The 26,981-nt window shown below is 41.6% G+C and overlaps 11 protein-coding genes across 11 annotated transcripts; 9 read left to right on the forward strand and 2 right to left on the reverse strand.

Moving 5' to 3' along the window:
- Window positions 1-449: 449 nt before the first annotated feature.
- Window positions 450-1,455, forward strand: EAE98_001810 (uncharacterized protein; the record flags this gene model as incomplete). Its single annotated transcript, XM_038949429.1, has 3 exons — window positions 450-640; window positions 705-1,071; window positions 1,120-1,455. 3 exons carry the CDS (start codon window positions 450-452, stop codon window positions 1,453-1,455), a joined length of 894 nt encoding a protein of 297 aa, XP_038814414.1.
- An 833-nt stretch (window positions 1,456-2,288) lies between these two features.
- EAE98_001811 (uncharacterized protein) lies at window positions 2,289-4,677 on the forward strand (the record flags this gene model as incomplete). Its single annotated transcript, XM_038949430.1, has 3 exons — window positions 2,289-3,896; window positions 4,044-4,093; window positions 4,143-4,677. 3 exons carry the CDS (start codon window positions 2,289-2,291, stop codon window positions 4,675-4,677), a joined length of 2,193 nt encoding a protein of 730 aa, XP_038814415.1.
- A 696-nt stretch (window positions 4,678-5,373) lies between these two features.
- On the reverse strand, window positions 5,374-6,271 carry EAE98_001812 (uncharacterized protein; the record flags this gene model as incomplete). Its single annotated transcript, XM_038949431.1, has 4 exons — window positions 5,374-5,910; window positions 5,975-6,000; window positions 6,063-6,081; window positions 6,134-6,271. The coding sequence occupies 4 exons, from the start codon at window positions 6,269-6,271 to the stop codon at window positions 5,374-5,376; spliced, it is 720 nt and encodes a 239-aa protein (XP_038814416.1).
- Window positions 6,272-6,457: 186 nt separating this feature from the next.
- Window positions 6,458-7,776, forward strand: EAE98_001813 (uncharacterized protein; the record flags this gene model as incomplete). The annotated part of the gene is made up of 2 exons (XM_038949432.1): window positions 6,458-6,830; window positions 6,881-7,776. The coding sequence occupies 2 exons, from the start codon at window positions 6,458-6,460 to the stop codon at window positions 7,774-7,776; spliced, it is 1,269 nt and encodes a 422-aa protein (XP_038814417.1).
- Window positions 7,777-7,910: 134 nt separating this feature from the next.
- Window positions 7,911-8,880, reverse strand: EAE98_001814 (uncharacterized protein; the record flags this gene model as incomplete). The annotated part of the gene is made up of 2 exons (XM_038949433.1): window positions 7,911-8,756; window positions 8,815-8,880. 2 exons carry the CDS (start codon window positions 8,878-8,880, stop codon window positions 7,911-7,913), a joined length of 912 nt encoding a protein of 303 aa, XP_038814418.1.
- Window positions 8,881-9,119: 239 nt separating this feature from the next.
- On the forward strand, window positions 9,120-10,824 carry EAE98_001815 (uncharacterized protein; the record flags this gene model as incomplete). Its single annotated transcript, XM_038949434.1, has 3 exons — window positions 9,120-9,228; window positions 9,295-9,530; window positions 9,580-10,824. The coding sequence occupies 3 exons, from the start codon at window positions 9,120-9,122 to the stop codon at window positions 10,822-10,824; spliced, it is 1,590 nt and encodes a 529-aa protein (XP_038814419.1).
- A 484-nt stretch (window positions 10,825-11,308) lies between these two features.
- Window positions 11,309-13,097, forward strand: EAE98_001816 (uncharacterized protein; the record flags this gene model as incomplete). The annotated part of the gene is made up of 4 exons (XM_038949435.1): window positions 11,309-11,323; window positions 11,377-12,213; window positions 12,263-12,789; window positions 12,839-13,097. The coding sequence occupies 4 exons, from the start codon at window positions 11,309-11,311 to the stop codon at window positions 13,095-13,097; spliced, it is 1,638 nt and encodes a 545-aa protein (XP_038814420.1).
- A 1,896-nt stretch (window positions 13,098-14,993) lies between these two features.
- EAE98_001817 (uncharacterized protein) lies at window positions 14,994-16,031 on the forward strand (the record flags this gene model as incomplete). The annotated part of the gene is made up of 3 exons (XM_038949436.1): window positions 14,994-15,424; window positions 15,598-15,778; window positions 15,912-16,031. The coding sequence occupies 3 exons, from the start codon at window positions 14,994-14,996 to the stop codon at window positions 16,029-16,031; spliced, it is 732 nt and encodes a 243-aa protein (XP_038814421.1).
- Window positions 16,032-22,004: 5,973 nt separating this feature from the next.
- On the forward strand, window positions 22,005-22,613 carry EAE98_001818 (uncharacterized protein; the record flags this gene model as incomplete). The annotated part of the gene is made up of 1 exon (XM_038949437.1): window positions 22,005-22,613. One exon carries the CDS (start codon window positions 22,005-22,007, stop codon window positions 22,611-22,613), a length of 609 nt encoding a protein of 202 aa, XP_038814422.1.
- Window positions 22,614-23,731: 1,118 nt separating this feature from the next.
- Window positions 23,732-24,820, forward strand: EAE98_001819 (uncharacterized protein; the record flags this gene model as incomplete). The annotated part of the gene is made up of 1 exon (XM_038949438.1): window positions 23,732-24,820. The coding sequence occupies one exon, from the start codon at window positions 23,732-23,734 to the stop codon at window positions 24,818-24,820; it is 1,089 nt and encodes a 362-aa protein (XP_038814423.1).
- Window positions 24,821-26,072: 1,252 nt separating this feature from the next.
- EAE98_001820 (uncharacterized protein) lies at window positions 26,073-26,678 on the forward strand (the record flags this gene model as incomplete). The annotated part of the gene is made up of 1 exon (XM_038949439.1): window positions 26,073-26,678. One exon carries the CDS (start codon window positions 26,073-26,075, stop codon window positions 26,676-26,678), a length of 606 nt encoding a protein of 201 aa, XP_038814424.1.
- Window positions 26,679-26,981: the final 303 nt, after the last annotated feature.

Consider the following 26,981-nt stretch of genomic DNA (forward strand, 5'->3'; position numbering starts at 1 on the left):
TGGATAATCTCGTTGTCGCCAGCTCCAATTCAAGAGAATGAGGGCATTCAAATGGTGTTGTCATGACCCGAGATCTAAAGAGCTAATGGCATCTACACTAATCGTTAAATAGCTAGCGTAAGGCATTGCAAGCATTCTCATTGGTCATCACATGATTCTTTCCTCATCGTACATGCCTCCCTGGGTAATATCTAACTAGTTGTGGGTTAAGTATCAAAATGAGCATCATCGTTATTTACCCAGTACCTATCAAAGCAAGAACAAATCATGATATTAAAACTCTTTGGGAAGCAACTTCCAAATAAAAACTCTAGTTCATCTTCTGACACGATTTCTTTCTCGGCTGAAGATTGTTCAACCATCACTCAAAACCAAAACCAAAACCAAGGTTCTTCATATCACATCAAAGAATTGACCAACTATCCAAGCTCGAATATTCATTCTTGACCATGGCAGCCGCAAGTACTGGTACTGGGCAACCGACTAGTATTGCAACTAAACTTTTCTCAACCCAAGAAAATGTCAGCCTAATCGGTATACCACAGCTAGGATTTGGAGTCTACCAATGCAAAGGACAAAAATGTATCGACGCTGTCACCGCCGCATTGAGAGCTGGTTATAGGCACATTGATACTGCTCAGTAAGAGTCCATTCAGATTATCCCTAGCTTGGCGACCACTAGAAGTCTCTAACAGCTATTATAGATACTATGACAACGAAAAGGAAGTTGGTATCGCCGTCGCAGACTTTATGAAAAAAACCGGCATAGAACGCAAGGAGATATTCATCACAACCAAGATCCTCACACCTGCTGGATCAGTTGAAAAATCTTTTGAGAAATGTCTGAAGAGTATTGAAGCTCTTGACACTGAGAACTGTTACGTTGATTTGTTCCTGATCCACAGCCCAAACTGTGGAGCTGAAGGCCGTTTGGAGATGTGGGATGCCCTCCACAAGCTCTACAGTCTTGGAAAATCCCACATGATTGGAGTTTCGAACTTTGGCATTGGACATATCGAGGAGTTGGAACTTGCCAGGCCTTTTATTTCTCCTCACGTGAATCAGATAGAGGTTTGTGTTTTCAAAGTGGAATATTTGCTGCAATTCTAACGATCTTAGTTGCACCCTTTTTGCCAACAGCGAGTTATAGTTCAATACTGTAAGATCAACGGCATTCATGTTGAAGCTTACTGCCCAGTGGTCAGAAATCAGAGGAGCAATGATCCGGTTCTTCAATCGATCGCAGCTACTCACAATAAAACCGTTGCTCAGGTATTGATACGATATGCTTTGCAAAAAAAATGGATCCCTCTTCCAAAGAGTGAAACTCCATCGAGAATCGCCGAAAACGCCGATGTTTTCGACTTTAACATCTCTGAATCGGATATGCGTCGTTTGGATGCATTGGATGAAGGCAGCGAAGGCTCTATTGTTCAAGCTGTCACAAACAGATGAGGATGATCAGACTACGGTTCATCAGCCGGATAGAATGAATCTGGCGGATAACTTACACTTTGTCACTTTGAGTTCATGCATCCAATGGGGTTTTCAGATATATATTATGCAAAACAACACAGATCAGGAGAATGATTCGCGGAGTTGAACTTTAGGGGACATTCTTAAAAGGCAACTTCTAAGATATGTATTATACCAACGCATTAGTTAGCAAGTTTAAATTCCGAAAATTCAAAGATTCACTTGCTCTTTTTATATTGCTTTACAACGGTCTAATTAATTGTTATGCATCCCACAATTGAAGCAGCCGCAGCGTATGTTGGATTCGTTGGTTGTGATCCTACCTACGGCCTAAGCGCCGAACGAACGACGATGACTAGAAATTCTCGGCCACCAACTTCCATAACCAACTGATACAAACCATTTTGATATTCTCTTGTATTTCTTGAAATAAATTTCCCTTGATTCGCAAAGTTTGTTGATTTAAAAAGCGCTTTCGATGCACTTTTTCATACCGGGAACAAGTACAAGAAATTTACATGTCCATGAAATCTTAAAATCTCCACACATCTTTCCTATGTGCTTCTCATTAGTACAATTGGTCAAGGATCAGTACCAGGACACCGGTGCATCTATTCCCTGACCGACCTGAATCTTAGACCTTGCTTACCTAGATAGTTGTGTCCAACGTTGGTAAGTCATAGTCACTATACAAGCAGCAATTCATCTCAATAATTGTATCATATACTTAACTTCATACTCTCCATTCCATTCCCTTTACCTCAAACCCGGGCGTTTAGACTCACTTCTAAGTTAAACTGTAAAAATTAACAATGTTTCATAGTAGCAAATCCTCGAAAGTTACTCTGCACAAGAAACTCTTTGCACCGGTGTCGATTACTAGTGCTCTGGGATCTGGCTCTTCAACAGAACCTAAAGCAACGATACCGGTTTTGTTGCCAGCGGAACCTTTATTAGAGACAGAAGTGCAAGCGGAAGTACAAATAGAAACACAAGAACAAGATATTGTATCTGTGTCATTAAATTCCGTTTCTTCAATAAGAGAACCTGATTCGGCTTTGCCTTCTGCTGCAATCCCAACCCCGGTTCCCAATACTCATTCAACTATAAATACTGTAGAATCGCAGGATACTCAAGCGGAACACAAAGTTGTTGCAAACAGTATCCAGGTTCTACCTCCTAGTCCTCCTCGATCTCCTTTTTATCCTTCCTCATCTGCTTCCTCCTCATCTCACCAATCCTCACACCAATCCTCAACCCACAGACGAAACATGTCTTCCACATCCACCACAACCACACAGTTCGGCTCTCCACCCCCTTCCTACACACCTTTCGTTACAAATTCTTTCTCTCCTCAAGCCTATCAATATCACGTGCAGAACCAATACGTCCAAGCAAACGGCTATCGATACCCGAATGAAAACATGTACAGCAATGGATTTTCAGCAGGTAATCAGCATGTAAATGCGCCTCTGAATCATCAACTTATTCATAGAACGGGCTTTGCATCTCCGTCGCCTTCTCCGTCTCCGGCTTTGCAACTTCCTGATCTGGTGGATGAGGTGTTGAGATTGAGAGATCGGTTGAATTTGTTGGAGGGGGGTGCTTTGGCTATACCGGGTGAGAGGGGTAGGAGTACGGGAAGAGAAAGGGATAGAAGAGGGGATGTTGAAAATGATGAGGAAAGAAAAAATAAGAAAGAGAAAGAAATAGAAAGGGAAACTAGAGAAGCGAAAGAGAGGTGGGAAGAAATCGAGAGATGCGGATTGGGATATGAGGATTTTTTGGACGAGTTCTTTGGTAATGATTATAGCGATTGGAAGATTGAAAAATTTGATTTTGAGGAGGAGGAGATTGAGGGGGGTCTACAGGTAGAATTGGGAGGGATGAAACTGGTGGATGAGGTTTGTGATGTGGAAGAGAAGAGTGGAGATGAATATGAAGACGAAGAGGAGGAAGAGGAGGAGACTGACAGTGAGGAGGATGAAGATGACGAAAGTGAAAGTGAAGAAGAAGAGAAACCCCCCAAACCCGAAGAGACAATAACCCTCCTCCCATCCGTATTCGTAGACGAACGAACGAAATCTCGTTTACACCCCTCGTACTCATCTTCCTCATCGACATTCTCTGCATATTTTCCCCGCTCTTCCGCTCCCTCAACTCCACAATACAATCAGCAGAAATTTCGAAAAATTCCTCTAAAATCCACACCAGTAGCCCCAGATCCTCCTCGGATTATTCAAAGACAGCCGGATCCATTACTTCCGGAATTCGGTTGTCATTACTTCGTAGACGCTGGTTCGATCCAGAATATAACGGTTATATATCCTGTTACTTCTTTGCCACAGAGTATGGATGATTTGGAAGAGGAGAAGGAGGTTATTAGATGTGTGTTGGAGGGATGGAACAGAGGGAATATTGTAAGTCTTTCTCCAAATATCTACTTCATGTTTTCCTTGTGGACTTGGGATTTTTTTATGTGTGATTCCTGTCGTGCCCACTACTAGTCTTGTACCAACACCGTCAAGAGCACAATTAAAACGAAAGCTAACATGATGTTCTACTAGGATAAATATGGACATCGTCCATCAAAAAGAGCATACGCTGCTATTATCTAGTATGTTGATCCCTTCTCCTCGATCAAACACAAACTAACGTCCCCCCAGCCCCGATCCACAAACCCCCCTCCCACGCAAAAAATTACGCGTAGCACTTTCCTTCACCCCTATATATCCCCCCACCCCATCTTCCAAATCCTCCGTTCCCACAACCCAAACTCCTACAAATCCAGAAGATATAACGACAGATACGTCTATCTACATCAGCACTACGAATGGATGTACTTCCTTTTCACTGAGTAACAATAATGGAGTTATGGATTATACGAAATATAAAGTGAAATATGACAATCAGGATGTGCATGAGAGACACGATGGGATTTTGGAGGTGGGGAGGTTGAGGGGAGCATTGGGGTGCGAAGTATTTGGGAAGAAAGGCGAAGACGGAGAAGGAAAGGGGCAAGAGAGGGGAGGGGGGGATGGCACAGAAAACAAGATAGGAGACGAGGAAGAGTATTGGGAAAACGAAGAGATAAAAGATGAGTGGAAAGATGATAGTCACGACGTAGGATGGGGAGATGGTAAGAAAGACTATGGGTTAGGATTGAAGAATGGGAAAGAGATAGAAGGGGGTTGGATTTGAAGCAACTGAGCCTCATCACCATCCCTATTCTCCTTCTATCCCTGCACAACGTTCCCTGTCCTTTTAGAAGGAGGCAAAAAAAACAAAAAAAAAACATACAACAGTGGGGATTCGCTGGTGGTCACCCACCCAACTACTAATCCACCGATCTGAAGCTTGTGTATGGCAGAGCGGACGGGATGCCCAATTCTCTTCAGTCTATGGTCGTATGTGGGAGACGGTAGCAAAGCTGGTATTATATTGGAGAGTTGAGACAAGAGAATGCAGGACGAGATATTGGGGGGATCACGTTGAGAGTGGGGAGAATGGGGTTGAATGTTTTCTGTTGAGATGGAGTTTGGTATTTTCGGAGCAAATACAGAGTCAGATACAGTAAACGATAAAGGGGGATAGATAAGAAGATGTAATGTTGAAGGTTGCCAATCGCTCCACTTGAGCGAGACGTCCCAGTCCTATTGAATCCAGATTCTGTACCCGCCACACATTTTCTTAATTTGAAAACCTTGAGAATCCACATGTCGTTGTCCCCAATGTAGTCAAAAAGAGCTTTAAGCCATAACTGGACATGCATCTTGTATGCTATGGGGCGATAGTCAAACCCTAAGTATGGCGTCCCTCCTTGAAGAGAACACCATGAAATCGAGCTTTCGAATCCTTCGAGACATTTCTTCTGAATTATGCATCACCCTAAAATCTCTAACTATTCTCCTTCTTTCCTTCAGGTTCCCGTCTGTCAAGAATTTCATCGACAATCCCCATCTCCAACGCCTCCTGCGCACTCAAAAACTTGTCTCTCTCCATCATCTTCTCAATCTCTTCCAGGCTATGTTCCTTCGTCAAATGCCTCTTGTAAATCTCATTCAAGCTCTTTCTAACCCTCAGAATCTCCGTCGCATGAATCGCAATATCCGTAGCTTGACCCGAATATCCTCCACTAGGTTGATGTATCATAATCGAACTATGCGGTAAACAGAATCTTTTTCCTGGTTCTCCTCCGCACAGAAGAAGCGAACCCATGGATGCGGCTTGACCGACGCAGACAGTGGAAACGGGCGATTTGATATAGGTCATTGTGTCGTAGATGGCGAGACCGGCGGTGACGGATCCGCCTGGGGAGTTTATGTATAGAGTGATGGCTTTTTCTGGGGCGTCGGATTCGAGGTAAAGGAGTTGGGCTACAACGGCCGCCGAAAGAGATGAATTTACCTCGCCATTTAGACAAATAATTCGCTCCTATTCTTTATCAGTAACGTATCCTATCAACAAAGATCAAAGCATCAGCACGAGGGAAACACACTTGTAAAAGCTTAGAAAATATATCCGCTGATCCTCTTGTCGTCAGTACTTTATAATTCCCAAACTAAATCCGTCGTAAATATACATACAAGTACGCCATCCACCTCCCTGTCTCATTAGCACATATTCGCAAATTTATAGGGTTCTATATCCTGCTCACAATCGTCTCTGTGATGTATGGTACGGGTGTCCATGATTTATTTGGTTCGGATTGCGATGGTAAAGAAGAAATAGATCTAATTCCTGCGAAGACAGCCTTGCGCGCTGCATGCGATCGGAATACCCGTGTTGCGAGCATCTCGAAGTATGATTGATGATGTGACGTCTGTAGGAGTAGTGGGGGTGATGTACCTAGATAGTGAAGCTTGGTTGGGAGACGCGATTGTCGCGTTTTCGCTTGAGCTTTGATTGATTGATTTTGACGAACATCTTTAATTTATACCCCTCCAATTTTTTGGGTTTGTTGACGACAGTGATATGTGGTATGAAGGGATGCAGAATATTTCATGGCAGAAGTGCTGGAAGGTACTTGAAATATTCTAATTCGAATTATTCTACATCGGCTTCAACATCAATTGCGAACGCCAAAAACTTCAAAAATATTACTTCTAGCTCTGCGGCCAAAGATGATTCGAGTCAGGGAGACAATGCTGATGGCATTCAAACTACGACTGTAGACGGAGGAGAAGGGCGAAAGAATGCATATGAGAAATGGACCAAGCGACGAGAGTTACCTCTTTCACCACTCATGGATCCCTTATTTCAAGAAGCCCGAACCAAGCATTCAGCTCCCAAGCCGCAACCGAAGAAAGAAGGCCGAACAGCTTTCCAAGAGCAACTTGCCAAAAATCCTTATGGTATTATTGCTTTTAATTCTCTATAGTGCTCAGTACTAACACGCCCTCAGCTCTCGCCCTCGCAACTCCCGTCCGTCAATGTACCGCAACACAACTCTCGCTCCCTAGTTTCTTTCTCCAAGACTTCACAATAATGGCACATCCCACCACATCTGCTCCCTGGCACGTTCCTCGAAGTCTCTCTCCCCATATATCTAAAGTCGAATCCTCCGAGCAAGACACTTTTCACACCCCCTCACTAGGATCCACCACCTACGTAGCCATGCGCCAACCCCTCCTTCAGTCCTTTTTCAAGACAAAATCTGGATACACGGGGGTGTACAAAAAATTTGGACTCATGCAGGCGAAGAGTACAGCGAGGAAACATGTTGTGCTACAAGCGACTTGGAGACCGGATATGGATACCTTTTTACTGGAATTGATGAGGAGGAGGACGGCGGAATTATTGGAGTATTTGTGTGGGAAGAAGAGTTACATACACAAATGTGCGAATTGGAAAGAAGTGGAATTTAGTGAACAGACTGGCTGTGTTTTGTGGATGGGACAGAAGCTTGCTTCGAGGGAAGAAGGGGAGCAGGGACGGGAACAAGAGCAAGAGCAAGAAGTTCCTCCTGGAGAATTCGAAACTAAGAGGATCGGACCTGGAGGAAGGAAAGTTGTGCCTGTGTTTAATTTGAGGATAATGATGGGTAAACAGTGGATTGAGAAGATCAGAGAGGGGAACCACATATTTGGGAATCAGATCTTGGTTGTCAAACATAAGAATGCGACCAAAGAGATACAGATGAAACTATGGAAGTTGCAGGGTTATGTTGCTACGTATGGAGGGATGCCGGACGGAGATGTAAAAATGCCTACGAAGGCTACGCAGTCGACGAGGATCAGAACCAGGTCGACAAATATCGCCGACTCCGAACCTAGGAAAATCTCTAAAGTTCTACGTTAAACCTGAAAGGGCCTGAAACGGCCTGAGAGGCGAAAATAAATATATCAAATTAGATTATAACCATGGCGTGATATCGTAACGACTTTCCTAACATCCCAAAAAACGCCATTAAATCTCCGTTAAAGTGTCATAGATCACAACTTCGATTGCCCCGCTTTAGTAGCATCCTCATCACATCTAGCCAGAATCCAATCCCCAACGTCCTTAGCGAAAACCTCGCGGTTATCCGGCAGATCCGCATGCAATTGATGGAACCATCCCTCATATCTCTTGAACTCCTTATCCTTCAAACTCGTTTGCTCATTGAACCACTTCTCACTTCCCTCGAAACTCGTCCCTTTATCCTCCGTCCCATGCCCTAACCACAAGCTTTTGACCCCAGGATTTAATTTCGTCTTTCCCTGGTTCATCGCAGCAGTTCTATCCAACATACCAGCTAATCCCTCTAGTGTTCCCGTGTTGTGCATCAGGGTATCCTCATTGATCGACTTGATAACCTCGGGATCTCTGGTAAGATTCTCAGGTGGAAGTTTATTCACCATTTGTTTATGTGGTAGAAACTTGCCTGCCAATCGTCCAAAAAATACGGTAAGAAAACTCGGTTCAAAGCCCTTTGGAAAGGCAATGAAAGGACTCTCCAAAATAAAGCCTCGGATGCTATTCATCAATTCCGCATATTGTGGATCACTAGCCAACGTAATAACCTCACCACCACCCATCGAATGACCCATTAAAAAGACTGGAACTGGAGAAGGCAATTGTGTCTTAATAAACGAAACGATGTCAGAGATGACCAAAGAAGTTGGACCCGTGAGACCTTTTTCGGAGGGCTTGGTGACGCTACGTCCCCATCCTCTTTGATCGAAAGCGTGTACTTCAATTCCGCGTGAGGCGAGTGTGGGGAATAGGATATAGTAACGATTTACGTGGTCGGAGAAACCATGGATGAAAATCAGTTTGGCTACAGGAGGAGCATTAGGCTGGAGGTTAAGTTAGTTTGTATTGAGAATGAGCTGAGGAAGGGAGGGGTCAACGGACTTTCCAGGTTTTGGTATAGAGGGATTGAGAACCAATCTTATGAGTTCCTTCAATTTCTGTATACATCTTCGAATGAGTACTTGAGGTGTCAATTTCAAAGGTAGATTCGAATCAATTTATTGATATGTTGTTGAGATGATGTGAAGCAAGATGAAAGACACCTTCGGCTTTCAGGTGGTAGCTAGCTGAGACCCTTGTAAACCATGCGGCCGCTAGCGTGGACTCAGAAGGTTGCATGTGAAAAGCGGGAGCCATCGATATCAAAATCTTTAAAATCAAACATCAAATTACTTTTAAAAATCACGATGTTGACAACTCAGCGTACCATATCCTCTGGTACTAGGAGAATAAGTCCCTACAAAACAATATGCTCACCATGTAGTCATCGGTCTTTCACTCAAAAATCAGTCAAAGGTAGGAAAAATATCCTTTATTTCCAGTTTTCACAACTTTACTGATTTTTTCGATTTTTTTGAAAAGTCAATGACATTGTTCTATTGAAGCCGGAAACGAATCCAAACGCTTTACCTACTTTGTCAAAGCCTCTACATCCAGGTGATCTTCTTGTATTCAGGGATCACAGAAAAGTCAAGGCAGAGGATGTTATTGGAAAACCATATAGGTCTGTAGTGGCAGGTGGTAGAAGAGCATTATTTCGCATATATGAACCTACTCTTGGTGAATACTGTGATAATGCTCCAAGGATTGTGACACCTGTAGGTTCTTTTGTTTGGAAATTTATGATGCAATGGCTAATTTTGATAGATCTATTCTTCAGATGCAAGCTTGATTGTTTCTTTACTGGACCTCAATTTTGCGGCAGTACCATCGAGACAATATGAAAATGCTACAAGGAGTGAGAAGTTCCATCTCTCTCTCTATAGGCCACTTAACGCATCTGTTGTTTCGCAAGATGAAGATGATTGGAAGCCGGCAACGTCTCCTGAGAGCAAAAATCTGGATTATACAGATATTCCAGGGAGTTCCTTAATCTCTTCCAACAGTTCATCCTTCTCTAGAGATCCGACGGAACTTACAGACGCAGAAGAATCCGGATTTTTGGATTTCGTGGAACAAAGCAATGAAACACTGGAGATTTTCGAGGCTGGTACCGGTGCCGGCTCATTGACTTTGCATCTTGCTCGAGCGATCCACGGAGCGAACACAAGGGCTCCGCCAATACCGAGACATCTTAGAACAGGGGGCAAGGTTACTCCAGATGGCGATATCTACCGAATCGGAGGCAAGTTTAACAAGAGAGATGCGAAATTTACTGATTTATACAATGAATGGCGTTCACAGCGACGAGCTGTGATTCATAGCTTAGATGCGGATGAACACCACTCGAGACATGCACAAAGAACTGTCAGAAATTACCGTCATGGAATTTATTACCCCCACATCGATTTTCATGTTGGTAGTATTCATGATTACCTTTCAAAACGTTTGGAAGAGACTAAAGGTGTCTTCCTCGATCACGCCATCTTAGATATACCCGGTATACAAGACGAAATGGAAATCGTGGGAAAATGCATCAAACCTGATGGGCGTTTAATCACATGGTGCCCTAGTATCACACAGCATATGAAGTGTCTGGAAGCTGTGAAAGGGAAGAAATTGCCTTTCGTGTTGGATCGGGTGTTAGAACTGGGATCGCAACTTAGTACAGGAGGGCGAGAATGGGAAGTGAGATCAGTAAAGCCTCGAGCATTGATCAAAGCCGAGAAGAAAGCCAAAGCTGAGGAAATGGAGAGAGAGGACAGACTCAAAACTGCCCTTCCCGTTAATGAGTGGCTCACTAAGATTTCAAGCAAAGAGGTGGATGAGGTGACCAGTGAAGATGTAGAAACATCTGAGTCTGAAAGTGTTGCTGTTCAAGAAAGTACAGGAGAAGCTAGCGATCTCACTGATATGTCAGGATGGGAAATGATATGTAGACCTAAAGTTGGAGATAGAATAACGGGTGGAGGATTTGTTGGAGTCTGGAAGAAGATGGATATGGATGTTTGACAAACTTTGTAATATGTAACTTCTCTGTATCCATGTATCAAGATATAGGTATGTATATATAAAAACCAAAAATTTACTACAACAAATCTCGTTTCACTATCATTGTGGAACAGCCGCTCCCGCTTCCTATGCATTCGTCTCGTGTTAAGGAAAGTTATTGAGTTTGTCAGGTTAAGGGTACGGGACACTAACGACTAATTAGGATTAGCGTTGCTTATACCCCAGATCTTCAAAGAACTTACCCATGAATAGACCAACGATGCAATCATCAAAGTCTCCCTTGATTTTTTTTCTATCCGCTTCCCCCTTTTTTGTTTATTATAGTGTGAGTCTTGCAATTGGAAGACCTACCAATCGAGATTGAAATGACCTATCAATAACTTCACGGATGGGACACCTAAATCATTCCATCAAGACAAGCTTACCGAACTGCGTGAGCTAGAAGCCGTTTGCGCATAGGTCAATAGAACCACAGCTTGTTAAGATGACGAGAAGAATCGTAGGTATACCTTCTAAAGTTTTTATATCTCCTACTCATCTTACTCCAAACAGGTTCGCACAGCGACGCAACTCGGGGCGCTTGCTCTATTTACCATAATCGTTCTGTGGTTCCTGGACAATCGATACCGAGTTCTACCTTCTGCGCTTCATGATTATATGCCAGCACATCATCCGGGCCTAGTGATCACAGATATAACTGTCACGAAATGCTCGAAAATCAATCTTTTCACAAGCTGCAAGCTGGATTCGGATAAATGGCATCGTATCGAGAAGGACTTGTATTTGGGACAGGGTTGGGTGAATAGCGCTTATATGCATGTGCAAAGGAAGAAAGAAGAGGAACTTACATCGGAAGACAAGGTTGTTATGGATGTTAGCGTTGGGAGGCTGGATCCAGCGACTGCGACGAAAGGCGAGGGCGATGAGAGATGGGAATCAAGACCTGCTGGATTATGGCTGAAAAGATCTGCAAAGCGCCACGCGAGTGATTCGAATAAGGCAGTTACTTCTGTTGATGTGTTATTTGGAGCAGATGCTGTGGATCCAAGAGATGGATGGGAGATGACTGGTACACCATTATTGTTGGATTCTTCCGGGGAGGTCCAAGAGGCCAGACTTAGCATACGAAGAGGCAAGCTCATAATGCCAACCAAACCAACGCCTCGTATAAGGGATAATGGGAAATTCAAGATCCTACAAGCAGCGGATTTGCATCTGAGTACAGGAACTGGACATTGTAGAGATGCAATGCCTGAAGATGGTGGTAAATGTGAAGCTGATCCTAGAACATTGGAATTCGTTGGAAGATTACTTGATGAAGAAAAGCCCGATTTGATTATTCTTAGTGGTGACCAAATTAATGGAGAGACGGCACCGGATGCACAGAGCGTAAGAATGCCCTTACAAAGTTTAACTATTCATCGTCTAACAGATTTAGGCCATTTTCAAATATGCTGAATTGTTTATTAAACGCAAAATCCCATTTGCAACAATTTTTGGTAATCATGATGATGAGGGATCTTTACCACGAGCTCAACAGATGGCATTGATCGAGTCTTTGCCGTACTCATTATCAGAAGCTGGTCCAGAAGAACTCGAAGGGGTAGGAAACTACATGGTTGAAGTTCTTGCCCAGGGTGGCTCCAAGCATTCTGCTTTGACAATTTACTTGTTGGATACACATTCTTATTCACCAGATGAGAGATCATTTAAGGGGTATGATTGGCTGAAAAAGAACCAGATTGATTGGTTCAAGCAAACTGCTTCGAGCCTAAAAAAATCCCACGAAGGATATTCTCATATTCATATGGATCTAGCCTTTATTCATATACCGCTTCCTGAGTATAGGGATGATACCCTTTATAAAGAGGGTGCGTGGAGAGAAGGCGTCACTGCTCCTGGGTTCAATTCTGGATTCCGAGATGCGCTTGTAGAACAGGGTGTCGTAATGGTTAGCTGTGGACAGTAAGTATCAAATCCCCTGCCTACTAGACTGTGCTGATTAGACATTCAGTGATCATGCAAATGAATACTGCTCTCTTTCTCGAAAGGATGATGAAAGTCCTGCTCTTTGGATGTGTTATGGTGGTGGTGCAGGATTTGGAGGTTATGGAGGGTATGGAGGCTATCATCGCCGAATCCGTCTTTTCGAAATCGATATGAATGAGGCTAAGATAGTTACCTACAAACGCCTCGAGTATGGAGATACAGAGAAGCGAATCGATGAACAGATCATAGTTGAAGGGGGGAAACCGGTAGCTCCATCTACATGATACATATGGGTAATTGGGCATAGGCAACAGGTGTTGGGGAATCAAAAGTTCTACAAGGAGCATTTTTTTCACAAGGAAACGGCCAGGCATTTGCATTCGGGGTCTTCGCAATCAGGGTTTCCTACTTTTCGTTGTGCGTCAAATGCTTCACTACACTATCCAAGTCAGATAGTGCTTATTGTATGCAGTCGTGTATAATCTATACCATTTCTCTTCTCGCAAAAAGTGCGGCGTGGACTAGGCGATTCCTAATTCGCCCCACGAATACAATTTCCTGTACTTCACTCAATGCCACATTTCATCACATGGATTTCCAGCAAAATTTCCTACAACGGTGTTTACGATCATGTTCATTTTTATCCTCATAAAACCAAGAAAATCATCTCTGACATTTTCTACTTCCAAAGGGATTTATCGAATTCTCGTGTTTTCATACCAGGGTATATTTCTAGCAATATCCAATAACATTCAATATTGAAATCAAAAGAAGATACTGAATTTGATATGGAAGTCGATAATATTCATTAAGAATATATAATATGAACGTGTATGAAGTATGCATCACTGGAACGGGACGTATTTGAAATATCTCGCACACCACTCTCATCACTAGAACAGGGAAAATATGCGATTCTCATCTTCTCCCTATCAGCTCACCAACGCGATACGAACATCGTTCCACGCTCCTTGTTTGGCATCTTACGCGTTATCACCTGTCTTGTTAATTGATAAAGGCGTTCTCTTTTTAGGTTTGGAAAGCTGGAGTGTAACAAAACGCTATAGGTCTATGTAGATCGTGACCACTAGCGAGCGCACTGATGAAAGGGATACGCTCCTCAACCTTTCAAATACTTCCATAAATCCAACATCCAATTGATTCATCTTAGAATACGCATCTTCATTGCTCAACCTGCTGGAATACACTTTCTCACAATTGGAGAAATATTCAAGTCAGTATTCATAAAGATATCCTTGTGTTCAGTTCTTGTGATGTATCTCTGTTCTATCAGTCCGTGCATCGAGCTCATTCGTCGTAGCTTCCTCGGCTTCTTCCCTCCCTCGAGCCTCCTCGAGCTACCTAGTATCTATTTAGCTCTCGAAGCTATTGTAGTACCCCGCACTTGAGTGAACTTACATCAAGTAGATACCTCCCACTCACCTCTTTACTTGAACATTCTTCCACCATTGGAATCTTACTCCCATCACAAATCGATCAACCACTTTATAACGCAAATCAATCTCAAGATGTTAAAACGTCCTGCTGCTGTCGGCATGTCTTCATCCATGGGTCTTGCCAAGAAGCAACGTAGAACGAAGCCGGTTGTCAAAGATTATCCCCTAGACTGTTACTCCATGACACCTTCGCTTAAAAGGATCTAATTGACCAATCAGATCATCAGGATTTTGAGAATTCTTATTATTTTGATACGTTTTTTTATAATAATGATTTAACACTTATAATTTTAATAAAAACAAATAATACATTTTTAAAATCTTTATATAATCTTTTATTTATTCTTTCTTTTTTTAATAAATATTGAATTTTTGATTTGATATATATTTTTTTGATATAAATTGTATAAAAATTGTATACAAATTTCTCTTATTTTCAAAGGTGAAATATAATAATATTTATAAAATCTTGGAATTATTATTTCACAATTAAAAAATAATAGACATATAATTGATATATTTAATATGATTTTTTTCAATAAATTCTGATCTTCAAATATAATATCAAAACTTTTATATATAATATTATTTATAAGGTTATTATTGTTCTTGCTCAGTGCACGGACCACAAAGGTGTTATGGAGTGACAGTCTAGGGGATATGTCACTCAGCAAGGATGATTTGATTTCCAAAAAAAATCATTTAGAAGTTGTGCAGCTTTTGATGGATCTCAGAGGTGCTTATCAACAGCTGCAAGTTGAATATCGAGAAACAAAACAAGATTTGATAGATAAGGAAGATGAGGCTGAAGAATATTCTGAAGAACTTGAAAACCTGAAATATGAACTACCGGACATAGATCAATTGGAGGTTAAGATTGCCAAAAATGGGAAACTCATCGACATCCTAATCAAGGACAACGAGCATTATAAGGAAACTTGTTACGATTACAAGAAAGAAAATGACGAGCTTAAGATTCTGAACGAAGAGAATGCTAGGAAGATCACACGGCTCGAGGCGCAAATTGCGAAAGTAGCAGCTAAGCCAAGAAAGAATACTGCTGCTGCAAAACAAAATTCTTTCGATGTAAGACAGCAGGCAGAACAAATACAGGAAGTTATGCGCAGTGCTATTAGAGCACAAATCAAATGGGCGTATGTGTTGAAATCCTCTATCTTCTAACCTTCCTGATTTTTTCCCCTCTTAATATCACTCCCATCATTGTCTATACCTTCTAAATTTCCTTCTCATGCAACAAAATTTCATCATCTATTGTCTCTTATGACGTCGAGCCTGCAGAAACTAAACTCACTCTCATTTCTATCAGAACAAGTTGCAAGACTTCCGGAAAACGCTGGTCTTATACTTGCATAGTTCCATCTGCAGATGTCTTCTATACCCTTTTTAATATGGACGCTGCGGCGGAGCTCGGAGCAAAGAAACAGTGGAAGCAAAAGAAGATTAGTATAAATGACTTCAGAGATATCGTTGGTAAATGCTTTGTCAATGTAGGTTTTCTTTTCTATCACACTTCATTTCATTTGGTCTTGGATGGTAGCATAAGGAACGGAATGTTGGATTCACACTCTGGGAGCATCAATCATTTTGAGGTTCCGATCAAACCCTAACAACGAATTACAGATTCGATACAACTCCTTGGAGCTAGTTGGCAAAGATGTCATTTTGAGATGGGATGCTGGAGCAAACAGCTTTACTGTGAGTGGGAAATACGGTGTTTCAGCCATGGCCTACCTAGAGTGAACTTCTAGTTTCTAGATTCTCTTGGGGGTTTTTGATGCTGAGGGAGGGCGGATGTCACTGGAAACTTTGATTTGTTTATGCAGATCGTAAGCTCGGATTTGAGTTATACGTTTCAAGTTATTATAAATGTTACTACGATTGTAAGAATAGAAAGAACGCACTTTCTGAAGACTGTTGCTTGGTATTATGTACACGATATTGCAGCAATTTGTGAGCAACCCATTATCTGAGGGGAAACGTTCCTGAAGCATGGTGTTGAAATAATCAAGTTCGAATTCAGTAAAAATTACACCATTTGACGTTCCAGGGTTTAAAGACATGTCGACGTTACCCATCTTAGTTTCTATCCGGTATTAATACCATTGCTCCCCATTTCCTGAGGCTTGTCTAGACTTTTTTGATAACTCCCGAGGTCCTCAACTTCAATTCTTCAGATTAAAAGATACATTCACTTGAATCTGACAAGTTAGTTTGACTACCTACTCACGATAAGAAATCGGTAGATGAGGTTAACGATTTAAACTCTGTAACAGTCATATATACGCTGTGAACATAATCCAACATTCGATATATATTGCTATCTATCTATATCTCACTTATTTTGCATTCCAATGGAAAGAACTTCAATGATCTTTTTTACTCATCCGCATTTAATGCTGCAAATCTAGATATGTCAAGACATACATGTACAATCGTGTCTTCTTTAATGAATATATATACCTAACATCGTAAATCCCATTACGTCTCCAATAATCAATAATAAGATTGAGAAATAATGAAGTGGAAGTGATAGTTCTGCAGGTAAGCAAGATGAGAAGTCGATAAGCTTTATGATATCACATGTGGAATGATTAATATGAATACTGTTAGTTCTTACCATTCTTTCATGGCGTAGTTTAGATAATTCTGAGCGTGAAGGGGTTTGTTCTCTGCAAATATTCTTTGTGGACTGGATACTGCTATTACCGCCGATATTCAAGTTATATATATGCTGTGCAGTTGAGATGTCCGATGACTTGCGATACACGTGAGATCTCAGATCTCATATGATAGACGAATAATGAAAGACTGCACAAACTTATGGTTATGGCTTGGAGATACGATCTAGGAAAGCTTTAGAAATCTATATCCAAGACTGCTTAAATCTCACTTCAATTACCAACCGGACGGTTTGGACTTTTTCTTAACTCGCAGTGCTGTGTGATACGATGGTGCTATATAAAAGAGATACTTGTGCTGATCTACTTGTAAATGCTATGGAGTGGAGTATACCAAAGTTTCAATAATTCCCAGCACCAAGAAGACTTTCAGTCACAAGCCGCTGTACAGTGATATATCAAGAGATGTGACTGTTTGAGATGACATGGTTTTCACTGTGTTTAAAGGCTCCAAAAAAGGCGGGATGACAGTCTGAGACGACTTGTCCAGTATTGAGTGGGATGAAGTATTGAGTATCATCTCTGTATCTAGTATCTGCGGTGGTAGTTTAGTGTTCAAGAATAACGATGCAACTGCGCTCAGTATCCAACCTTAATTTAACTATCTAGATAATATGTAAGATGGTTCTTAGCCATGAGATTGTGGGTGTGGTAGTCAAAGCCGGGCCCGATGTTCAAAATCTCGAGAATGATGAACGTGTAGCATGGACACTTATTCAAGATACTTGTGGAAGATATAAATAGTGTGCTTGTGGGGCAGATATTTTTTGTCCGGAGAGAAAGATGTATAATCATTCGGCCTTGTAACGGGGGAGTTTAGCGAATGGGATTGTGAAGATGGAGGGTCGAATATTTGAGGTTCTGGAAGAGGTTTCTGATGAGGAAGACGTTTCGCTAATAGTATATTAGGTTCTATTAGCATTTTGCTTCAAGTATAGGCGTTGAAGTACTTGCCTTCTCAGCCACCGAATGCATAGAATCTGATCCCCTCTTTTTCGGTATCAGTGCCAAATTCAACATAACACTTCAACAGCTAGAAGTTTCAATATTTATGGGTCACTTGATATACTCATTATAACTACTCCCACCCTTCTAGACTGGAGTATCTACCTCCCATTCCCAGCACCTAAAGCCAAGATCTTCGCTCTCGCGATTGGTCTTTGTGAGGATTCATAATAAGTCCACTAAATCACTTACTAATATCTTATCAAATAAGGAATACATTGATGATTAATACACATATGATATAATCTTATATTATAAAATCATATTATCATATAATTGTATAATAATATCTTTTATCAAATTGATTTATAATGGAATAGAATGAAATGGAATTAGATAAAAGTATATAGAAAATCTCGTTAAATTGATTAATTGTATTTTCTTTTTATTATCTAAAGTGATTTTATAAGATACAATTTAAATCGATCTTATTTATAAGTATAGAATATACTGGAATTTCATTATAAACTATATAAACCTAGAATATTCTTTAAAGAAAATCTAGGAAAAAGCAAGCAATTTCATCTCAACTCAGCCTAGCTCTTCTAAATTGATTTCAATTCAATTCTTATTCTATATATTCGATTTATCCCTCAAGCTTAAACTGACTAGATCTTTCACTATCCTTATAATAATACTATTCCTTCTTATTATAAGAGCTAACCTCCAAGAGTCTTGAAATCTTATGCTTCCTAACATGCTACTATTTTCGAATAGTATTAAGATGCAGAGAAGTGTGTTGGCGCCTTCGAATGCGCATAGAAGAATGCTGGCTTTTGCGACGGCGAATGGGTGAAGCTTATGGTGCGGAAGTTCATGATGACTCGGGAGGGTATTGGAGGGCTGCTTGGGGTATTGAAGAGGAGTAGATGAGTTATTGGAAGGTTGTGTGAATAGGTTTTAGATCTTTCGAAAGATATTGTAAATTTGAATAGGATTGATACTGAAGAAGTCTCTGGAGACGAAGAATTCCTCTAGATGTCGCGCTCGGTTGGATTGGCTGATTGAAGGGATTAGTGCTATGACTGCCCCCATTTGATATGATGTGCAGTTAAATCTCTCTTTACTTGCTTTAGATGTGATATATTAACGTTGCCGCGCCTTTCTCCCAAATGATATTTGCCATTCTCATCCGCCATCTGCGACAAACTTGAAATTCTGTAGCCTCTAGTTACTGCCCAGGCTCCAGTACGTCGTATGTAATGAGCAAAATATCGATTAGACGATGTATTGAGTAAAAAGGCCTGATGATAAGATGATCTTATATTCCCCTAGACCTCTACCTCTATCGCCTTTTGTAACGTCCGATATAGCACCTCGTGTGAATATACTCTGCATATAGTTTGGAGACGTTCACTGGAAGAATCTAAAGTGGTAGACTGAGTCGGTATAGGTGTAGAGGGGGTGCTGAAACTGCTAGACAGACAAAGGGGATGTTGATGAGAAGACTGGGTATGGATCGTCTTGGTAATGAGTCTTCGATGGAGAATAAGGCTGCGAAAATGACGCTGGAGAAAAGATTAAGAAAAAAAGCAGGAAGAGAGAGAGAGAGGTCGATAGCTGCGGGTTCGATCTTGTTTGGGTTGATAGGATGGGTGTGGATACGAGATGTGTGGCTATCGAGGGCTTTGTGAGATTGGAATGGAACTTGATATTAAAGGTACGATTGCAACCATGAGAAGGAGGTATAAAGTTTTTCAAGAGATGATTTTTTGAAGTAGTAGACGTTTTAGGTTTCAAGGTCTGGTTGGGCAATGACAGGGATAAGTGGAATGAGAAAGTTTCCAGTATCAAACGTGGAAGGAGCGTACAGTAATGGAATCTAGAAGGAATGATAAAGTTATGGAGCCGTGATTAGAAACTTCATGTACCTAGATATATATATATATATATAACTACTACTTCCTGCTTAGCATCAATTATTCAACAGTCAAAGCATCACATGAATATCACAAGATCAAAGCGTCACTTTTAGCGAAACATCATCCGTCCATGAAGGGGAATTCTTTTGCGAGAAGATCGTCTACGAATGCATTCGACACATTTCTTGTCTACTGAATAGCAATTTCTCGATTTGTACTATCCCCTTCACCCCCCACCGAAGCTTGGATTTGGCCGGATCTGGAAACCTCAACCGCAGAGATAAATTTAGGTTTTCGCGAATATGCCAATTCAAAAGGGAATTCCTATGCGTATATATTTAGCTCCCGTGTACTCTTCCATTCTTTTCATATCATTCGTATCATCTCGACAGCAAGAAAAATTCGTTTCAATCATACAATCATAGGTGAGATACATTTTATTGTCATTCTAGCAGATTTGAAACTCAACAATCCAGTAACTTCCAGCCACCATCTTACAAAAGCAATCATGACAACCATTCGACTTCAGACCAAGGCGATGAAGGCCACACGGGCCAGAAATGAGAGAGCTCGACGCCGTAACCCAGCCTCTGTTCAAGCTGCTTTCGGTGGTGGTAGACGAAGGAAAAGCGCTTCTCGAGCCCATTGTTTCGCAGCATTCAAGCGAAAGACCTAATAGAAGAACACAAACAGAGACACCATTGGAAAGAGAGGTCCAGCGCCACGAGAACGAGACTACTGCCGTAAAATCTTCTAATGGACATGCAGCTGACGACAATTCTTCTCCTTCTACTTTGGCTCATACAGATGAAATGCGAATAGAAGCGCCATCATCGGAAAACATCTTGGAGCACATTCCCCCCGCTAATCTTGCTACACCTTCGATTTCGATACAAGCTGTATTCATCGGTCTATAGTTGAAGTCCACCTCTTCTTCAATCAACACAAACAAAAATGACAACGCCAAAGCCAACGAAGATAATAAGATCATGAATCGCATCCGACCTAAGAAAGCTATCGCCGCTACTAAAGCTGTTCCCGCCGCCGAACCAAAGAAGTACAAGATTCGAATCTCAGGAACCAAGAAAGCCAATGCTTCAGCTCAAACAATCTCTGCGGCAAAGGTGAAGGTTGAAGAGAATGAGTCTGATGCTGATGATGCTGCCGCTGGTGTTTTTCTGGCCCGAGTATCGTCATATAAGCCAACCCGGTTGAGATTCACTCTGGTAAGCCGGCAGTCATACTTTGAAGACAAGAAGGGAGATGGAATGGAGATGGAATAGGAGAAGTTGTACCATGTCGAGGGTGGAATAACACAAATAAGTGTACTTTTATGCATCTTGGGAACATACTACAGCGATATCGGAAGAAGCATTGGATATATCTATTTGATTCTTCATTATTTGGCCCTGGATCTTTTAAGACGGTCATACAGCTAGATAATCGAATAGATTCATTTTTTCCACTGATATGCGTACTTTGTACACCATGTCTATGATCATTGTGACAGTAAATTGACAATATAATACTACAATATTCAGTTCTGCGCAACCACTGGATGCCAAGTTCCAATATTTGTAATTTTCCAAAGAGCTAGATATAACATAGATGCCCTTCTTCACTAATCTTTGCGCTCTCAAAACAATGTATATAATTGTGACAGTAACCTGATGATGGAATATGGAATTATGCATTTCTTGCACAATTAACTTAATGTCAGTTTTCAATACTTAGAACGAGAAAGTACATGTATATCCCCTTTGATGACTCCTTCCAAGATAATGCAGCACAAATGATCTCATGATTTCCTCCTAGACACAGATGGCTTCTGACTAGCGTGTGCCAATTCCTCGCCCAAGACTCTGCAAACTTCACGCTAGACTGAGCAAGTAATTATCATTGATCAAACTGAATAGTTAAATGTTTTCACTTTTGGAATCTTCCCTCCTTTCCTTCAAAATATCACCATCTCAAGAATCCCATCTCGCTGAAAAGAACGTAATCTAATAAATATTTCGAAACCTCAAGAGCTCAATACAAAGGTAAGCTACTAATCGTACAACCCGTGTTTCTCCCATAACAGTTTCGCTCATCTGATTTCTCACAGCACAACATCCAGCCACAAATCGACATCTTTCATCCACTCATTCTCGACAAAACACGAAACAATGGCACGAATCGAACTACCACCACGTCCTAAGTTCGTACGGGGAGACCTCATTGCCCGGATGGCGCCCGCTGTAACATCATCCCTAGCTCCAAAGCAAAGGACATCCTCCAAGAGACCTCACAAGCGCAGAAAGGGTAAGACTTTGATCACAAGGGCAGTTGACAAACTCGCTGCCGTTCTCAAAAAGCCACAGTCTACAAATCTTGAGAAGGCCGAGGCATGTTTCAAAGTCACGCATGCAAAGAGGAAAGCGTACGAACAGGAAGAAGAGGGCAGGGGAAAATGTGAAGCCGCTGCTGCAAGGAAGCTCGAGGCTCGACTTGGCAAGACCTTTCATGAGGACAAAATGAATGAGTACCTTGTCGCAGCGGGAGAAGAGCATAATGGGGCGTCTGAAATCTACTGTGGAGTTCCTAACCATCCAGACTTCTTTCAGACGCAATATTTTAAGATAGAGGAATACTGGAATGAATACCCTGCAGGCTGGGTGGGTGCATATATTGTTTACAAGTATGATATGCCAGGTAATCCTATCAGATTTGCGTTGGAAGATGGAACTCCAGTTAAGATTGCACTTTTAGGTGGTTATCATTTTAATACAGGTTAGAGGTCAAAGAGGATCTCTTTCTTGCATTTTGGCAAACATATTTTTCTTGTATATACTAGGATCAATGTAGCGATGAGCGCAGACTTCATGACCATACACTCTATAATGTAATGAGTCATTCATACATGATTGCTCTTGTATTTGGTGAAAATTGATCGTCTGTTAAGATAACCAATAACATCATACCTCGTACAAGCACCCACCCAGATCATTGCAGCTATAGCCACGGCTTATCGCACAATTTTAAGCTTTCGAAATGGCCGACATTCCGGCGTTGAAAACATATTACGCAACCACCAATTATGAATCTCGACCTCTCTTTCCTCATTTCATTGGGTCGAGATCAGAGCAAAACTTCACATGATACATAATCTCGCTCGCTTAACCACATCCAACTCGCGTAAATTACCCCAAAAAAGGCCATGGTGTCGGAGATGTATTGAGTCTGTAACTTCGGCGTCTATCATGTAAGGAATCAAATCTGCACAAATAATACATGTATATCAAGGTTATTGATTCATAATTTGAATCCCATGTACATATTTTAGCTTGCAATACAAAAACTTCGAGGAATTACATAAGATTTCCACTAGCTACATCAAAGTTTGGTGGGGTAGCTAAGCAATCGCGGGGTTAATACCCTGAAACTGAATGCCCTGAAAATAAGATCTTACAATTTTCAATGAATCTATGGGTTTCGAAAGTACTGTAGGAATTTTGATATGATAATGTGCGTGAGATTCGTGCAATAAACAAGCACGATAATTTCAATACTTCAATGATTGCAAGAAAACATTTGAGGATGGATCGAGGTACTTGTGAAATGACGTGAAAAATGATCTTCTACTGTGACTAGTGCTTAAAACCAGAAGTAGTAGACAGACCAAGAAGTTCTAAGCTGTCTAGTGAAATTTCTTAGCACAATAGGAAGTCCAAATAGAAATCTCAAGCTATATATATGAGAAATTTTAACCTTCACCCTTTTTCTTTCTTAATCCGCAAAACCACCGCATACCCACTCGACTTCAGATATCAGTATCATAACTATTTATCTTCACTTGAAATAAACAGATTATACTATCGATTCAACCACCATCACGACAAGAACACGGACGACAATGACATCGCCAAGTCCAACAGTAGAAGCAAAGGCTAAAGTTCCAGCTACACTCTCTTCTTCAATAAATCCAGGAGCAATGTTTCCAATCCAAAAATCAACAAAAATAAAGCTCCAATTGAAGAATAAGCAACCTGCCTTGCCTACCCTTTCTGAAGACCCACCAATTAGCACTTCTTCTTCTTCTTCAGAAACAATGTCTCCAATCCAGAAATCAACAAAAATAAAGCTCCAGCTTAAAAACAAGCAACCAGCCTTGCCTGCACTTTCTGAAGATACACCAATTATCACTTCTTCTTCTTCAGGAACAATATCTCCAATCCAGAAATCAACAAAAATAAAGCTCCAGCTTAAGAACAAGCAGCCTGTCTTGCCTGCACTTTCTGAAGATCCACCAATTAGCGCTTCTTCTTCAGGAACAATGTCATCGACCGAGAGATCGACGGAGGTAGAGAATCTGCTCAAGAAAACTGCCTCTACCCGCCCTTTTACATCGCCACCAGAAACTCAGCGTGTGCATGATCAGCCTTCTTTGGAGTCTTCTTCGAAGCCTACCTCTTCTTCCTCGGACCTTGCCTCCTCTACAATCAATGCCTCTCCTCTGCCTATCGCCGTCGACCCAGAACCTATTCGTTCAAGGTGGGGACGAGTGTTACGCCAGACGGAGAAGGCAAAACAGGGGAATCCCGGAAACAATGCAGTAGCACAGAATGCAGTTGCAAACGTTGCAGGCCAAAAGAGAAAGGCTACTAAAGCTGCTACCTCCTCGAAGAAGCGAGTTAAGTTTGCGGATACCGACAATCACGAGTCCGCAGAGACCACTAGGTCACACAGCGCTACAGTGGCTCAACGAACACGTATCGGGATTGGAACGCGCTTCCCACCCCTACGAAGCAAGGATCGAGTGCAGGCAGTACTTGAAGCATCGAGAGAAGCTCAACGCAGGGCCCAGATGTTAGTATGGCAAGAAGAGCGAGAAGCAGAGAACCGTAAATTAAGAACTAAGATGGGGAATGCTCTCCAGGCCTGGGAAGCACTCGAGAGACAGAGAGAACTTGAAGCCCAACAAGCAAACATAGGAGCTTTCTAGACACTCAATACGACGAACGCCAAAGGTACTGCCTCCAAAATGACGTACAACAAAACTGCTCTTTCTCAATTGGCCATCGGTTTCATGCACCTAGTATGACCGGCAGGTATAATTCATAGCCACAGAAAAGGAAAGCACTAGCTGGTTTAGCATGTACGACTGCAATTTGTCATTGAGGTGGCCTACAAATACTCGAAATTGTTGGGGAAATAGTAACGTAATGTCGTTGCCCCCGAAAAATTTGTTTTCATGATTTATTGATGGGATTTATTGCGTTGATTATTTTTGAATTTTTATGGAGGTTTTGGTAAGGGCATACCTTCCTGATTAATTTGGATCAGGAACATATGGACCCCATGTTACCTGACCTTCACAGCGCCCAAGTTGGGAATGGGTTTGTTTGATATCTTCGGCCGTATCTATGAATACTCGGTTCTCAATGGGTTTTCTGGTACATATATTGTAATTTGTCGAATCGTATCAACGACGGACTCTTTTAGCGGAATTGTCTACAAAGCGGGAGTGTATAAATGGAAGGATGAGCGTACAAATGTAGTTTTGCATGTTATATAAAATGGGAAACTTGGAATGAGCGTACACATGTAGTTATGCATGTTATATAGAATGGAAAAATTGGAATTATACAAATGAATCCCGTGAAGTTAACCCAAATATAAGTGACTGATGAGTTCCAATCATAGCCCATGTTGATATCAGAGCACCTGTGAAAGAAGTGGAATCTTATGCGTCTGAAGATGGAAGGCACAACTTGAATCGTATGAATAGTTGTATTGATATCAGAGGATTGAGGATAAAAATCTGGCAAATTCGCATAGTGCGTTTTGGCATATGTGCTTTACCGAAATTGAGGGCAGAGCTTCAGCAATTATCTCTATCTAGTGGGCAAAAATGCAATGAAACATAGGAAATTTGTATGAAATGTTACGATTGAACTTGCGACTCCAATATCACCATTTTATACATCATATCTCCCATTTTCGCTCCCATTGTTGTATTCACAGTCATCTGAGCTTAAATAGGCCTTAGTTCGAGACGACGTCAAAGAACTCTTAAATATTACATAAGCAGATAAGATAAGCAAGCGAGGCTGAGGAACCTCATGGAAAGGACAGCTTTTGGACTTGGGCGATTATTTTAAGGACACACATACAACCCATCATAATTGCGACCAGCAAAGTCCCGTCGACAACTTCTCAACTCAAGAATCTTGACTATCATCGCAATCGACAACATGGAGGAAACTGAGACTTTCACCCTTTTACCATTACATATCGATTATCAATCGAAAGCCCTGTCCACCTCCTCCAATTCCAAAGCCCTCAATGAAGAGTTAGAAGAAATCAATACGCTCTGTCGCACTCTCCTTGCGATAGAATCCCCAATCCCTCCTCCACCTGTTCCCGTAAACCCAAAACGTTCCGCCGGAATCACCAAATTGCGAGAAGCAGGCAATGGCGAGTTTCGAAAAGGTAGACATGGAGAAGCTATAAAAATGTATACTCTAGGCTTGGAAATGGCATTAAAGAGACCACTTTGGGAACCATGTGGCTTGGTTAGAGATGAGGTATCAGGATTGTATGCGAACAGAGCGCAGGCGCATATGGCGTTGCAGAATTGGGTTGAGGGGGCTTTGGATGCGGAGAGCAGTGTGGAGGCTAAGAGGGGTGGAAATGCGAAAGCCTGGTGGAGGAGAGGAAAGTGTTTGATGGAGATGGGTAGGTTGGATGAGGCGAAGGAGTGGCTTGGACGGGGATTGGAAATGGAGAATAATGAAGGGGATCTGGTGGCTTTGTTGAGGGAGATTGAGGCGAGGGAAAAGAAGACGTTACATGTTTAATTTGAAGGGTATGTGGATGGAAATGGTATGGGGATATGTATGGCATAGAGATATGGAGTCGAGGCGTTCTTTTGCTGGGTTCAGGGACTCATTTACTTCTAGCATGTATATGAATTAAAGATCGGGTTCACTTGGCTGGGAGTCCAGTATGCAATACTCGCAGAGATTTCTGCTATATGCTTCCGAAAGTTTGAGAGTGAAGAACGGCATTGAAATATCACTCTATCTGGCCATTAATTACTTGAGCAAATCAAATTTTGAATCTTTACACTTACACGCACATAAGTCATTCTTGCTTTATAT

This window comes from Botrytis deweyae (assembly GCF_014898535.1).
Source record: "Botrytis deweyae strain B1 chromosome Unknown BDEW_003, whole genome shotgun sequence".
Lineage (NCBI taxonomy): Eukaryota > Fungi > Ascomycota > Leotiomycetes > Helotiales > Sclerotiniaceae > Botrytis > Botrytis deweyae.